The 13463-nt window shown below is 34.1% G+C and overlaps 1 protein-coding gene across 4 annotated transcripts in view; it reads right to left on the minus strand.

Annotated features, from left to right (window-relative positions):
• Positions 1-13463, minus strand: part of DMXL1 (Dmx like 1) — a 124919-nt gene that overhangs the window by 103442 nt on the left and 8014 nt on the right. For all 4 annotated transcript variants that reach the window (XM_004267483.4, XM_004267482.3, XM_049708506.1 and 1 more), the window contains exons 2-4: positions 7438-7563; positions 4295-4366; positions 1402-1480 (exon numbers count right to left, since the gene is read on the minus strand). In XM_004267483.4, coding sequence (XP_004267531.1) covers positions 1402-1480; positions 4295-4366; positions 7438-7563 — 277 coding nt within the window. The remainder of the gene's footprint in view (positions 1-1401; positions 1481-4294; positions 4367-7437; positions 7564-13463) is intronic.

Genomic DNA, 13463 nt, shown 5'->3' on the forward strand with positions numbered 1-13463 from the left:
ATCAGCGACCCTATCCAGAGTAGAGTTATAGTCAAAGTGCTGTACTAAATGCCAAATTTGAACCCAGGACAAATTTTTACTCTTTTCACTGTATGCCTAAAATATACCTGTAGGCTACCAGCTAGTAAGCATCAATCTCATGAGAAAAAACATCTTTAAACATTATGTGATTTTTAATTAATCTAAGATAATCTCTTTTACCTTCTAAAATAATTTCCCAAGGTTCTGAACTTCATATTCTAAATTAACATTTTTTCTCAGCCATTTTATCTACTATATTAAAATTTATCTTATCTATCTTAACTGATGACTTCTAGTTCTATGCTCCAAAGATAACTTCTTTCATAAATTTAGATTCAAATTTCTAACGATCTAATGAATACTGCTATAGGATATGCAAGCATCTCAAATTCCATACATCCAAATAAAATTTATGTTCCACTATCTCTAACTCCTACATATCACTCTTCTTGTGATCAAAGATACCCTCAGAATAATGTGAAATCCAGTTGTCAAGTAATGTCAATTCGACTACCTAAATGCATTTCATATCCATGTATTCCTTTCATTAGTCACGCCATATTAATTGAGCACCTACTATGATAAAGGCACTGAAACAAGCTCTTATTTCTCTTTCAGATTACTGTGAATGCATACTTTCCAAAGGTAATTATAGATAATACAGTATTTATCTTCCTGTTCCTCTTGTGTCTGATCATTCTAAGTTACTGCTACCAGAAGAATCTGGCAAAACCATAAATCTTAGCCTGTCACTAGCCATTTTCAAAAACCTATACATTTTATACAATTAAAAGGAATTAAATTAAAATTCTTTAATTCTTCACATGACTGTAAAGGCTTTCCATATATGCTGTATTCTTATCTCATCACCAGACTCACTCCAGCCTCAATGAAGTACTAACCATTACTAGAATATATCTTATGCTTTCTTTCTTTGTTCCTCTTTGCTCACTCTGGTAAATTGATAAAAATGACTTTAGGATGATTTTCTAATGCAGAAATAGATAACTGATACATATACACATTATCTCTTCTTAGAATTCGCTTCTTTTTTCCTTCCTCAACCTATCCCCACCTTCATTGTCAAAATCTATCTACTCTCATGGCAAAAGCCTCCTCTGCAATGGAACTTTGATTCCCCACAAAGAATTAGTGTCTCCTTCCCAAAACAACAGGTATTCCTACAATAGCTGGACACTATTATGGTGCATATTTTCCTCATTTCAGTATAAGCTCTAAAATAGCACAACCTGTTTTACTTACTTTTGTGTTCCCCACCATTTCACACAAAGCAGAACTGAAATACATGAAGGTAAGAAAAAAAAGCAATAGCCTAGACAAGTGTTATTTCACTTCAGTTAATTCTTCTTGTATTCTTACCTGCAGGATCCCAAGTTATATTGTGTGCTATTGAGTCCAGAAAAAATTGGCCACTTTTCTGCCACTGACTATATAATTCCTAAAATTAAAAAGTCATTTAGTCAATAATTATTGGCATCTTTTCTGTCAAATGTATATACTGACACTAATTATTTTTAACAATACATGTACTCATTTTTTTTAGGTATAATTGACCATGTAGTCATACTTAAAGAGAATAAAATGTTCAGCTTGTCAAGAAAAATAAGGAATATGTGATGGAGGAGATCAGTGAGAGAACATCCATTCCTAGAAGTCCAAAAGCCTGTCTTTAGTATATTTAAACAACCAATAAGTATCTGCCAACTAGGACAACATATATATTAACCTCAGCCTTTTAAAGTTATAATTATTACTTTATTATTATTATAGTTACAAAGGTTTAATTTTAAATATGTCTGTGTCTGCTATTTGAGGATTCCTCCTCTATAAAGTTTCATCTTCATCTGAGGGCGTACGGTTATGTGTGAAAATTCAGAATAAGAGATGTTAACACTTCCCTTACATTACATAATTTAAGGGCTTTTCATTCCTTAATGCAATATTTTTCAAACTTTTTTAACCTGCAAACCAGTAAGAAATACATGTTGTACTATAACCCAGAACAAACACACATACACACACATAAATGCAATCTAAGTTCACCCTTAATACATGTGATGCACTCTTAACATTTTCTATTATATTTCATTTTCTTTTAAATTCAGGTTGTGGCCTACTAAGTTGACTTCTCTAACCTCTAATACATTGAGATCCATAAACACTATCTTAATGTAGTCGTTCCCATACTTTAGTATGAAAACAGCCTAAGATGTTTATTAAAAATTCAAATGCTCAAGACCCATGCCCAAAGGTTCAGATTCAAAAGGTCCAGAACTGGGCACAGGAAATCTGTACTTTAAACCAACATCTCCAGGTGATTCTGATACAGGTGGACTGCAGAATATGCTTTTATGAAACACTATCCTGCAGGAATGGCTCTCAATCACAGCACACATCAGAACTCCCTCTAGATCTATATGTACAAGCACACAGGCACAATCCCACACCTACATATTTAGAATTCCTCAGGGCAGGATATGGACACACGTATCAACTAGTGATTCTGAAGTGTACCTCTTGTGAAGAACCACCATCTTAAAAGAATATTCCAGAATGTACAAATAAAAGAATATAATATTTTTTATGAGGCTCTAAGGATTCTCTGAGACTATATCCTGGAATTCAAGATTTTGTGCATCTTCCAAGTTTATGATTTTTCCATTTGATCCAGTTTTCCCTTTATTCATCAGGCTTTTTTTTCACCCTCTCTGCAAAGTCAGTGCTGCCTACCAATAAACAAGCCTCTTCTTATTGAATTTTTTACACTATTATATTAAACAATTATAATTAGTACAAGAGAAAATGGGCAAAACCTGAAATTCTCAATTCTACCCTTATCAATAAAGGCATTTTAACATAACAAACTGATTTTTTTTTAAAGTCAGCTATTTCATTCAACAAATACTTATTGAGTATTATTTGAAATACAGTGTTCTGGATGGAGCAACCACCTTTAAAATTTGTTTTTAGTGCTATCAGTTACTAACTCATAAGGGTGTGAGAGCCTCTAACACTGGATTCATTAGGTAATATATAAACACAAATAGAAATGAGGAGAAAACTGTGGACTCTCCTTCCATGAAATTTTAAAATGGATATCAATTAACCCAGAGAAAATATTTTTCATTAACACAAGGTAGGGAAAAAGAATGCTCACACCCAGGAATCAAGACAACTAGTTTCTCTCTTAGTTCTGGGGCTCAATAGCTGTTTCATTGCTCAAGTCACTTATTTTGGGGTCTCTGCTGCCTTATTTATAAAAAAGAAGTAACGGCTACCCAACTAAGTCAGAGGGAATTTGTAAGATACTAATGAGCTAAGTGAAAATGAAATGAAAGCTATTAAAAGATATATAAGGTAAATCTATTGTTGACACACTGTTTAATTCTTTACATTTAACACATTTCCACAGTCTTTGACATCAAAAATAAACAAACATTAACCAATTTCAGAATTGAGCAAAGAGCCTCTTAAGGTTGACCTGCTTAGTTTCAATAGCTACAGAGCAGCAGAGAAATAAACCAGTCCTATGACTCCTACTACAATGCTCTTTAGACCACACCATGCTGATCTTCTTCCACATGGTTCAAATCACTAGCTTAACCTTCAGTAGAAATGGATAAAACAGCCTGTTCTGACTGTTATCTTTAAGAGCATCTAAACACCCAAGAAATCTACTACATAACCTCAATATTTATAAATTATAAAGTTTTAACCAACTCTCAGGAACTATTTCTGAATATAGTTTCTTTATTAAAAAAAAATTCACTGACCCACTAACAATTATTACATGATATAATAAGTGCAAGAAAGTAAGTTCAGGGGGTAGGTTAAGACTTTGCAATTAAAACATGTCACTTTAAGAACAAAATATATAAAGCAGAAAAACTACCTAAAAGCAGATCACAGAAACAAAGAACAAGTGCCACATATGACTGGACAATGATGTTTGCCACTAGCAATAAAGTAACTAACAAGTTTCAAGTTGTTGACTCTTCAAATACTTAATAAAAGAAAAAAATGATAGATGGAAAAAAAGAAAAGCATTTCAAGATAATTCATATGCACAATTTAGTTTAATTCTACTTCAATGAAACATACATCTTTAATAAGGAAGTGGCATTTAACACGTCTTTAATTAGTGTATAATTTATACTGATTTATGTGATCACTCTAATTTTGTACTCTAAAAATGGTATATTTTAATACACAACACATTTTCATTTCTAAGAGAAAAAGATGAATTACTGACCAAATTTTTCTTTTGCTTCGGTAGGTTAACTGGTTCAAAAACAGATACAACATTTCCATAGGATGCTGCAATCTTTTAAAAAGAAAAAAGAAAGAAAACTTATGGATATGTTAACTTATGAATCAAAAGAACAAAAGAAATTAACAGTATAACTTAAAAAATACCCAACACAAAATTTCTTTCACCAATACTTGAGAATGTCAATTTTGGGGACTACCATGTCTGGATCAGAATTCCAGTGCTGTCACTGTGTACCAGCAAGTTAAGCTCTCTGAACCTTAGTTTCTATCTATATTTACAGTATATATAATACTATCTTCCTAATAGGATTATTTTGAGGGTTGAAATAACATTTGTAAAGCATCTGGAAAAGAATTATCTATATAAGATGCATAGTAAATGTTAATTCCCTTCCTCACAGAAGAAAATGTATTGATGTATTCCTTGTCAAGTATGGAATTTGACGTGACTTAAAAATCAAGTTTTTAGGTTATCTGTCTTCAAAGTTCAGAATTCTGTCAGTGTATATTTAACTTTTTAGAAGTGAAACTTAGATCTATTCCTTTGTAAACTCTCTAAGGAGTATATTTTTTTCAATATTCTATTTTATTTGAGTAACTTTCAAATATTTACTCTTAAATCAATGAAGCATAACCCTTGCTGGCTCTGTTTTATAAGGTAGCTACTACTATAGCTTGAGTGAGTCACAAATGAAGAACATCAAAACATCAGAAATCAGACAGATATATAGATAGAATGAATGATCAGGGATAAAAATAAGAACATATAATCTAGTGAAGACAGTAAGAAATGAGGATGTAACATACATATGGAAAAAAAAACTTTCAATGGATATTTTAAAGTGTTCTGAGGAGATCTTAGAAGGTAGAAATCATCTGCACTGACTTCACCTGGGAGTATTTAGTTTGCACCTTTAAACGTGGATAGAATTTCAAACTGCAGTGAGTGTTCAATTTTAGAAATAGGGCATAGTATGAACACAAGTGTACATCTTTTTTTTTAATATTTATTTATTTGGCTGCTCCGGGTCGTAGTCGCGGCACGTGAAATCTTCGTTGCCGCATGCAGGATCTAGTTCCCTGACCAGGGATTGCACCTGGGGCCCCTGCATTGGGTGTGTGGAGTCTTAACCACTGGACTACCAGGGAAGTCCCCACGAGTGTAAATATTAAAAGAGGTAAAGTATGTTGGGAGGTGACTGAGCACCAGCCCAGGCAGAAGAGAGAAATAATGGACATGAGGCCAAAAAGGCAAGTGTGAGTGGGTTAAATAAGGTCTCAAACCAAGGTGAACAATTTGAACTTTTCTAAGTTCATGGGAAACTAAGAATGGTTTTAAGCAAATCAATAACAAGTCAAATGCAGATGAATTTTCTTAGGAAAATTAATCTGGTAGTACTACAAATAAAAAACAGTAATGATAAAATATTGATGCCTATGGTATCAAGAAGCATTTCCTTCTAAAAGGTAAACAGAAATCCCAAGTACCAAAATCTACAAATTTTCATCTTGATACCTTAAGGAATCATTTGAGTATACTGTTATCTGTAAAACAAAGGAAATTTACCCTTTATTAGAATAATTATAAAACCAAATGACCTCTTCATTCTAACCTGGATTTCATGTAATATAGATTAAAAGATAACTCATATTAAAAATTTCTAAAATTAGATTTCCAACATTAACAAGCCCTATGTGAATCTAAATGGTATAAGTAAGTTTTTATATACAATCAAGATTACAGAACTACAGAGCTACGAGATCAAACAAACATGAAGAGAAAGGGAAAAAAGTCTCAAGGATTTTTAGCATTCCATAATAAAAACCACTTTCGTAGTACAGTGAGAATGAAAGGCATGAAGAAAAGAAAGACAGATGAGATACCTGTAACTCTACTGAAAGGAAGGAACACAGGAATAACAAAAAGAACAGTAGTCCAAAAAGTAGGCAAAGACTACAAGAGTTGAAACTCCTTTGTTATGAGTATCTTTAAACTAGGTCCCAAGAAGTAACTTTTCAGAATGGCAGCCTTATTAGGAATGATTACATTAAAAAAAATAAGGTTGGGCCCATTTTGATTTCTCACACAAAATGTTCTGGTAGAATCACAAACAATATACATGAATTAAGTATCTACCAAAAAAATTAAATTTGCAAAGTTCAGCCTAGTCTAGCTGCAACTGTACCTAGGCCTGGTCATCTATGCCTATATGGTGCTATATTAAGCTATACACTATACTGCCTATAAGTTATAACTCTCCCAACTCTGGTACTATACAGAACTGTATTTAACCTGATGTTAAATCATATGCCCTGTTTCCTTTTTTTTTTTTTTTTGCGGTACGCGGGCCTTTCACTGTTATGGCGTCTCCCGTTGCGGAGCACAGGCTCCAGATGCGCAGGCTCAGCGTCCATGGCTCACAGGCTCAGCCGCTCCGCACGGCATGTGGGATCTTCCCGGACTGCGGCACGAACCCGCGTCCCCTGCATTGGCAGGCGGACTCTCAACCACTGCGCCACCAGGGAAGCCCATTCCCTGTTTCTTTTGTTTTTGTTGCTTTTTTACTTTCAAGGTAACTTTATACTTTCCATGTGTAAACAGAAGTTCAAATTAAATTTTTCATTTTTCTTATAGACTTGGAATAAATTATTTAAAAAATTATCAATTTATGTTCATTTTTGTACAAAGTTTATCTAGAAGTTACAAGGAGATAACTACCTGTTTACAGACAAAAAAGGACTCTGACAACAATTTCTTTTCAGGGTTTATTTCTAAATAGACTGAAGTTTATTGTCATTCCTTTCCCTCAATCCAATCAATTTTTAAATAAGTAAGCTTTACACCTATTCTACAGGTAATATTACATTTGTTTGTCAATTCATGGAGAAAACTATGCTATATTTCAAGATTATATGAGAACAGAATTCCTGACAATCTCTAAGATACATCTGAGTCAGGAATTTTGTTCTCTAGAGTGCATCTTAGAGAGCCAAAGAAATCTGTAGCTACATTGTCTTGGAAACACAGCAAGTCTCTAATTCAATAGGAAATAGATACTTCAGAGACTATACTTACAAAAACCATATTCAAAACAAATCTCATATCACCACAAGATTACAAACCTTGCCTTGTTGCATTGAACAATCTACACATCCTACTTGAATATTTCCATGTTTAGCTCCTGGGATTATTTGCAGTCTTTCAAAATCACTTCCCAGTATAACAATGTCACATCCAGAGGCATAAGCCTAAAAACAAAGAAAAAAATGAACAAAGTAAAATAAAAATGATAAAATTGTCAAGAAAATATTTATCATGTAGAACACTGGCGTTAAATATTAACAGACTAATTTTAAATATTTTTAAAAATCTTTATTATTTGAGAATATTCCCCTTACCTCCCATATATAGTCCCATCAGTCAGTCCTTTCTGCAAAATATATACCAATTCCGTTCACTTTTTCCATCTCCACTGAATGCTACTGCCCTTATCTAAACTACCATAATCTCTCTCCTGCATTATTGTTTATACTCTGACTGCTTCCATTCTTGCTTCCCTCTAATTCCTTTCCACACACAGACAAGAGTGATCTTTTAAAAATGTTTATTACACCACGTAATTTTCCCTTCAATAGTTTCCTCATCGCACTTGGAATAAAATCTCAACTTCTTATCAATGTCAATGCCCTAAATGATTGTCCTAATTCCCCAAATCCATCTCAAGCTACTCTTTCATTCCCTCAATTGGCTCCTGCCCTTACATTGCCCTTCTTTCTGTTTCTTGGGCATAACAATCTTTTTTCACCTCAAGGTGGTTTACCTTCCTTCTATCTGCCTGGTCTTTGTCTAACTAGCTTCTTTTCAACATTCATGTCTCAGTTCCTGAATATACTCATATTGATCAATATTCTTCCCCCCTCCCCTAATTACTTTCCATCACACTACTCTTTTTCTTCTTCATAGCATATACCACGATTTGTAAATATCTTGCTTGTTATCCATTTCCATTACTACAAGTTAAGGTCCAAGACGAAAAAGTAGGGTTCAAGTTTATCTTGTTCTCTGCTCTTAGATCACAGGAGTTTCTTCCATTTAAGAGTACGTGGCTGTCATCCTAGAATTTACATGCAGCATAATTCTGAAAATAAAATATCTATCACAAACTGCTTTCCATCCTAAGTTCTTAAAATTTTAGTAATTCTTTACTTTCTCATCACTTTTGCACATATACATACACCTTACTTAATGTAAAAAATATTATACTTAATATATACTTCATGACCGTAATTCCTACCAAAGCCAAAATGGTTCTGTACAAGCTACCAAAAAATATTAGAAAAGGGACTTGAAAGAACATACAAATAAATCTGCTCACATTATCAACAAGAAAATGAGGCCTAAATTGGCTGACAACTTCTTAGTGGCAGAGTGGGCTTGAGAACTCTGATCTCTTGATTTTTGATCTAGTGCTATTTTGATGTCAGAACAGGAACTTCCCTAGTTAAGCATGCTTGTCTGGAATTTTCCTAAAAGGAATTAGGGGAAATCAAGTCTGTTTCTACTAGTGCCACACAGTGGAAAAAACTGGCTCAGTAAACAAACAAAAAACCTCATGATGGTCTGCTCACCTAGGTGTAAATATCCACAATAGGATCATAAGGCTTGTCACAAGACTAACAGCCAGAATAAATTCCAAAAACTAATTTATGAAAAATGTCATTAACAATACTCTAAAATACCTTAATATTTTAGAAACTGATTTTCTCCTGAATATTAAATTTTGATAAAATACTGATTGTCACTGTTTACCAAAATACTGTATTAAATTTGGAATGTTTACAATGTAGATTTCCTCCTCACTAAACAAAATTTTTTCAGTTTCCATTAACTAGAATATATATATATATATTTTTAAATGTGTTCATAACTTTGCCTTCTTTTTGTTTACCTGCAATTATATATCTACTTACAGATATTGTGTTGCACCTATTTTTGTCAATCAGGACTCTAAGTTTTCCTGAATTAAGTCTACATGAATCCTGAAGTACCTCACAAAATTACTGTTTAATTCAACAAGTATTAAACATTTATAAACTTGATAAATGCAAAGTTACCTCAGAAATAAACATCTATCCCTATAGAAAGATGCCAACTTATAATACAAATAAACCTTGATCATTCAAAGACTTATCCAGTTCTGGATTACCCTTGTTCTTTTGCTGCTGCTATTATACTATCACTGCCTGTCAGTTAATTTTTCCTTAGTGACGGCACTAGAAGGTGCAAAGCTATCTATCCCTAGTTTTGGCAAACTTTAAATTGAATAAAAATTATTGATCTTCATCTGGAATATCTCTGTCATTTAGTCCTCACTTTCTTCTTTCAGAGTTATAACTAATGGATGGCAATAAACTGGTAAATGGGGAAAAAACAAAAAACAAATATAACGAACTGCAGTTTACACTTCATCAGTTGACTATTATCCTTGGGGCTTATAATAAAAACACCTCCTGGTTTTCTTGACTACAGAATTTTAATTTTTATAGTTTATTTGACTGTATAATTAATTAAATATAAAATGCATTAGAGACTCAAACTCTATTTGTGTTTTGTTCCATTTCTTAATCATTTTCAAGAATGTGTAAACATCTCCTTAAAAATCCTGCTGTGCACAGAATACTGGTTGAATAAACTGTGGTACATAGCCACGATGGAGTATTAAACAGCTATAAAAAGAATGAGGAAGAAATCTATGAACTGACTTGGAGTGATTTCTAGGGGATATTATAAAGTGAAAAAAAAAAGTAGAAAAGAGCATATATGGCAATTTTTTGTGTGTAAGGAACAAGGAAAATAAAACACATGTACCTGGCTTGCTACAAAAAGGAACAAAGGGAGAATAAAACTAGGGAAAAATGAAGTTGGATACCTACAAAAGGGGAGAAGATGAAGTGGAAGCAAAGAATAACACTTCTGGGGCTTCCCTGGTGGCGCAGTGGTTGAGAATCTGCCTGCCAATGCAGGGGACATGGGTTCAAGCCCTGGTCTGGGAAGATCCCATATGCCGCGGAGCAACTAGGCCCGTGAGCCACAACTACTGAGCCTGCGCACCTGGAGCTTGTGCTCTGCAACGAGAGGCTGCGATAGTGAGAGGCCCGTGCGCCGCGATGAAGAGTGGCCCCTGCTTGCCACAACTAGAGAAAGCCCTCGCACTGAAACGAAGACCCGACACAGCAAAAATAAATAAATAAATAAATTACTAAGACTCCTACTCCCAACATCTAAAAAAAAAAAAAAAAAAGCGCTGGATGTTTAAAAAACAAAAAAAAGAACAGGAGAGAGGCATCAAAAAAAAAAAAAAAAAGAATAACACTTCTGAGTATAACTTTTTATATACTCACGACTTCTTTTTAAAATTGAAGTATAACTGACCTACAGTACTCTGTTAGTTTCAGGTGCACAACTCCGTGATTCTACATTTCCATACATTATAAAGTGATCATCATTAAGTCTAGTTATTATGTGTCACCATACAAAGGTATTACAGTATTATTGACTATATTCCCCATGCTGTACATTTAATGCCCATGACTCATTTATTTTGTAACTGGAAGTTTCTATTTCTTAATCTCCCTTACCTATTTCACTTATCACTCCCACCTCCCCCTTCCCTCCGCTCTGGCAACCACATTCGTCCCCTGTATCTATGAGTCTGTTACTGTTCTGCTGTTTGTTCATTTGTTTTGTTTTTTAGATTCCACATATAAGTGAAATCATATGGTATTTGTCTTTGTCTGACTTACTTCACTTAGCATAATACCCTCCAGGTCCACACATATTGTCACAAATGGCAAGATTCCATTCTTTTTTTATGGCTGAGTAATATTCTACTGTGTGTGTATACATGTATACACACACACACACACACACACCTTTATCCATTCATCTACCAGTGGACACTAGTTATGACTTTTGAAACACGTTAACATCATACATATTCAAAAAATTGATTTAAATCAATCAGAATGGGGGGGAGGTGAAACAAAGGAACTAAGTACATTTCAAACAAATACTATATCTACACTGAAAGAAAGGAGGCAGGAAGGAACTAAGTAACTTATGAACACAGAATTTGACTACATGTTTGCAGCCTTGGAGAGTGAGAAGGAAAAAACTAGTCTTCCTCCCGTGTTTCTCCTTTGCTCTCACATTATTACCACATTTACAACACTTCTGACAACAGATATGGGGGGGTTTTAACCACACCAAGCAAGCAATTATGTGACACCAACTGAGTATCCTACAATTTAACTCAGTCCTGACACCATCTGCCTGGAGATAGCATCAGATCCCACAAGTTAAGGGCTCAGCCTTAACTGAGACTGCCCTTCACTTCAGATGCTAATCACAAGTAGTAGGTCCTCAGATTACCCACAACTTCTGTCCCAGTCAAAGGTTCCCATGACCTCTTCCCCCTTGGATTTATTTGCTAAAACAGTGCGAAGAACTCAGGGAAACACTTATGCTTACCAGTGTGATAAAGGATACAAATAAACAGCCAGAAAAAGAGATGGGGGCGGGGAGGGGGGCACTTTTTTGTGTTTTCTTCTATCTTTCATTCACTGTAGTCATCTGAGCCTATTTTTTCTTCTTGACAGGGCCAAATGCTAAGTGCTTTTCACTGGTATCCCATTTAATCCTCACAACAAATCCTGTGAGATATTTACTATAATCAATCCATTTTACTGATAAGGAAACTCGAACTTTGAGTAATTGGCTCAAGTCTCAGAGCTAGTATCAGACACAAATGAGACTGAAAGCAAGTTATAACTAATGGGAAAGAACATGCTCTTACTCCTTCTGCTATGCTGCCATACAATGCCTTATAAATAAACATGATGTGAATTTAATAACTGTCCCCTAATTTCTTCCTATAATTAAAAATGACTTCTTTGGATGTAAAGCAACCAGAATTCCCATAACTGCTGATACGAATGTAAAATAAAATGGTCCCACTACTTTGGAAAGGTAAACACAGGAACACTCAATGATCCAGCAATTCTACCTCTAAGTTTATACCCAACAGAAATGTGTCTATATGTACACTAAGAGACATGTACAAGAACATTCATAGCTATTCATAAAAGCTCCAAAGTAGAACCAACTCAAACATATAATAGAACACATAAATAAACTGTAGTATATATATTTTAAATGGATAGCCACCAAGGACCTACTGTATAGCACAGGGAACTCTGCTCAATATTCTGTAACAACCTAATTGGGAGAACAATTTGAAAAAGAATTGATACTTATAACTGAATCACTTTGTTGTACACCTGAAACTAACACAACATTGTTAATCAACTGTACTCCAATGTAAAATAAAAAGTTTTTAAAAAAAACTGCAGTATAATCATACAATGGAATACTATAAAGCAATGGTTCTCAAACTCTCTGGTTTCAGTAATCCTTTGTACACTTAAGAAAATACTGAGGATAACCACCCTAGCTTCTCCCTCCCCAAGAGCTTTAGTTTGTGTGGGTTATCACTATCAATATTTACTCTTTTAGAAAACTGAGAAAATATAATACACTAATTGATAAGGTAATCAAAACTTCCTAACAAATAAAAGCCCAGGACCAGTTGGCTTTACCAGTGAATTCTACCAAACATTTAAAGAATAATTAACACCAATCCTTGTCAAACCCTTCCAAAAAACTGAAGAGGCCATTTAACAAGGTCAACATTACCGTTATACCAAAGCTACACAAGGCACTATAAGAAAAGAAAATTAGAGGCCAATTTCCCTGATGAATATAGATGCAAAAATCTTGAACAAAATACTAGCAAACTGATTTCAAGAGCACATTAAAAAGATCTTATACCATAATCAAGTGGGATTTACCCCTGGGATGCAAGGATGGTTCCATAAAGGCCATATATGACAAGCTTATAGCTAATATACTCAATGATAAAAAGCTAAAAGCTTTCCTCTAAGATCAGGAAAAAGACAAGGATGCACACACTCCCACCGATTCTATTCAACATAATATTGAAGTCCTAGCCAGAGCAATTAGGCAAAAAAAAGAAATAAAAGGCATTCGAATCAGAAAGGAAGATGTAAAATTGTCTGTTTGCAGAAGA

This window comes from Orcinus orca, chromosome 3 (genome assembly GCF_937001465.1).
Source record: "Orcinus orca chromosome 3, mOrcOrc1.1, whole genome shotgun sequence".
NCBI classification, from domain to species: domain Eukaryota; kingdom Metazoa; phylum Chordata; class Mammalia; order Artiodactyla; family Delphinidae; genus Orcinus; species Orcinus orca.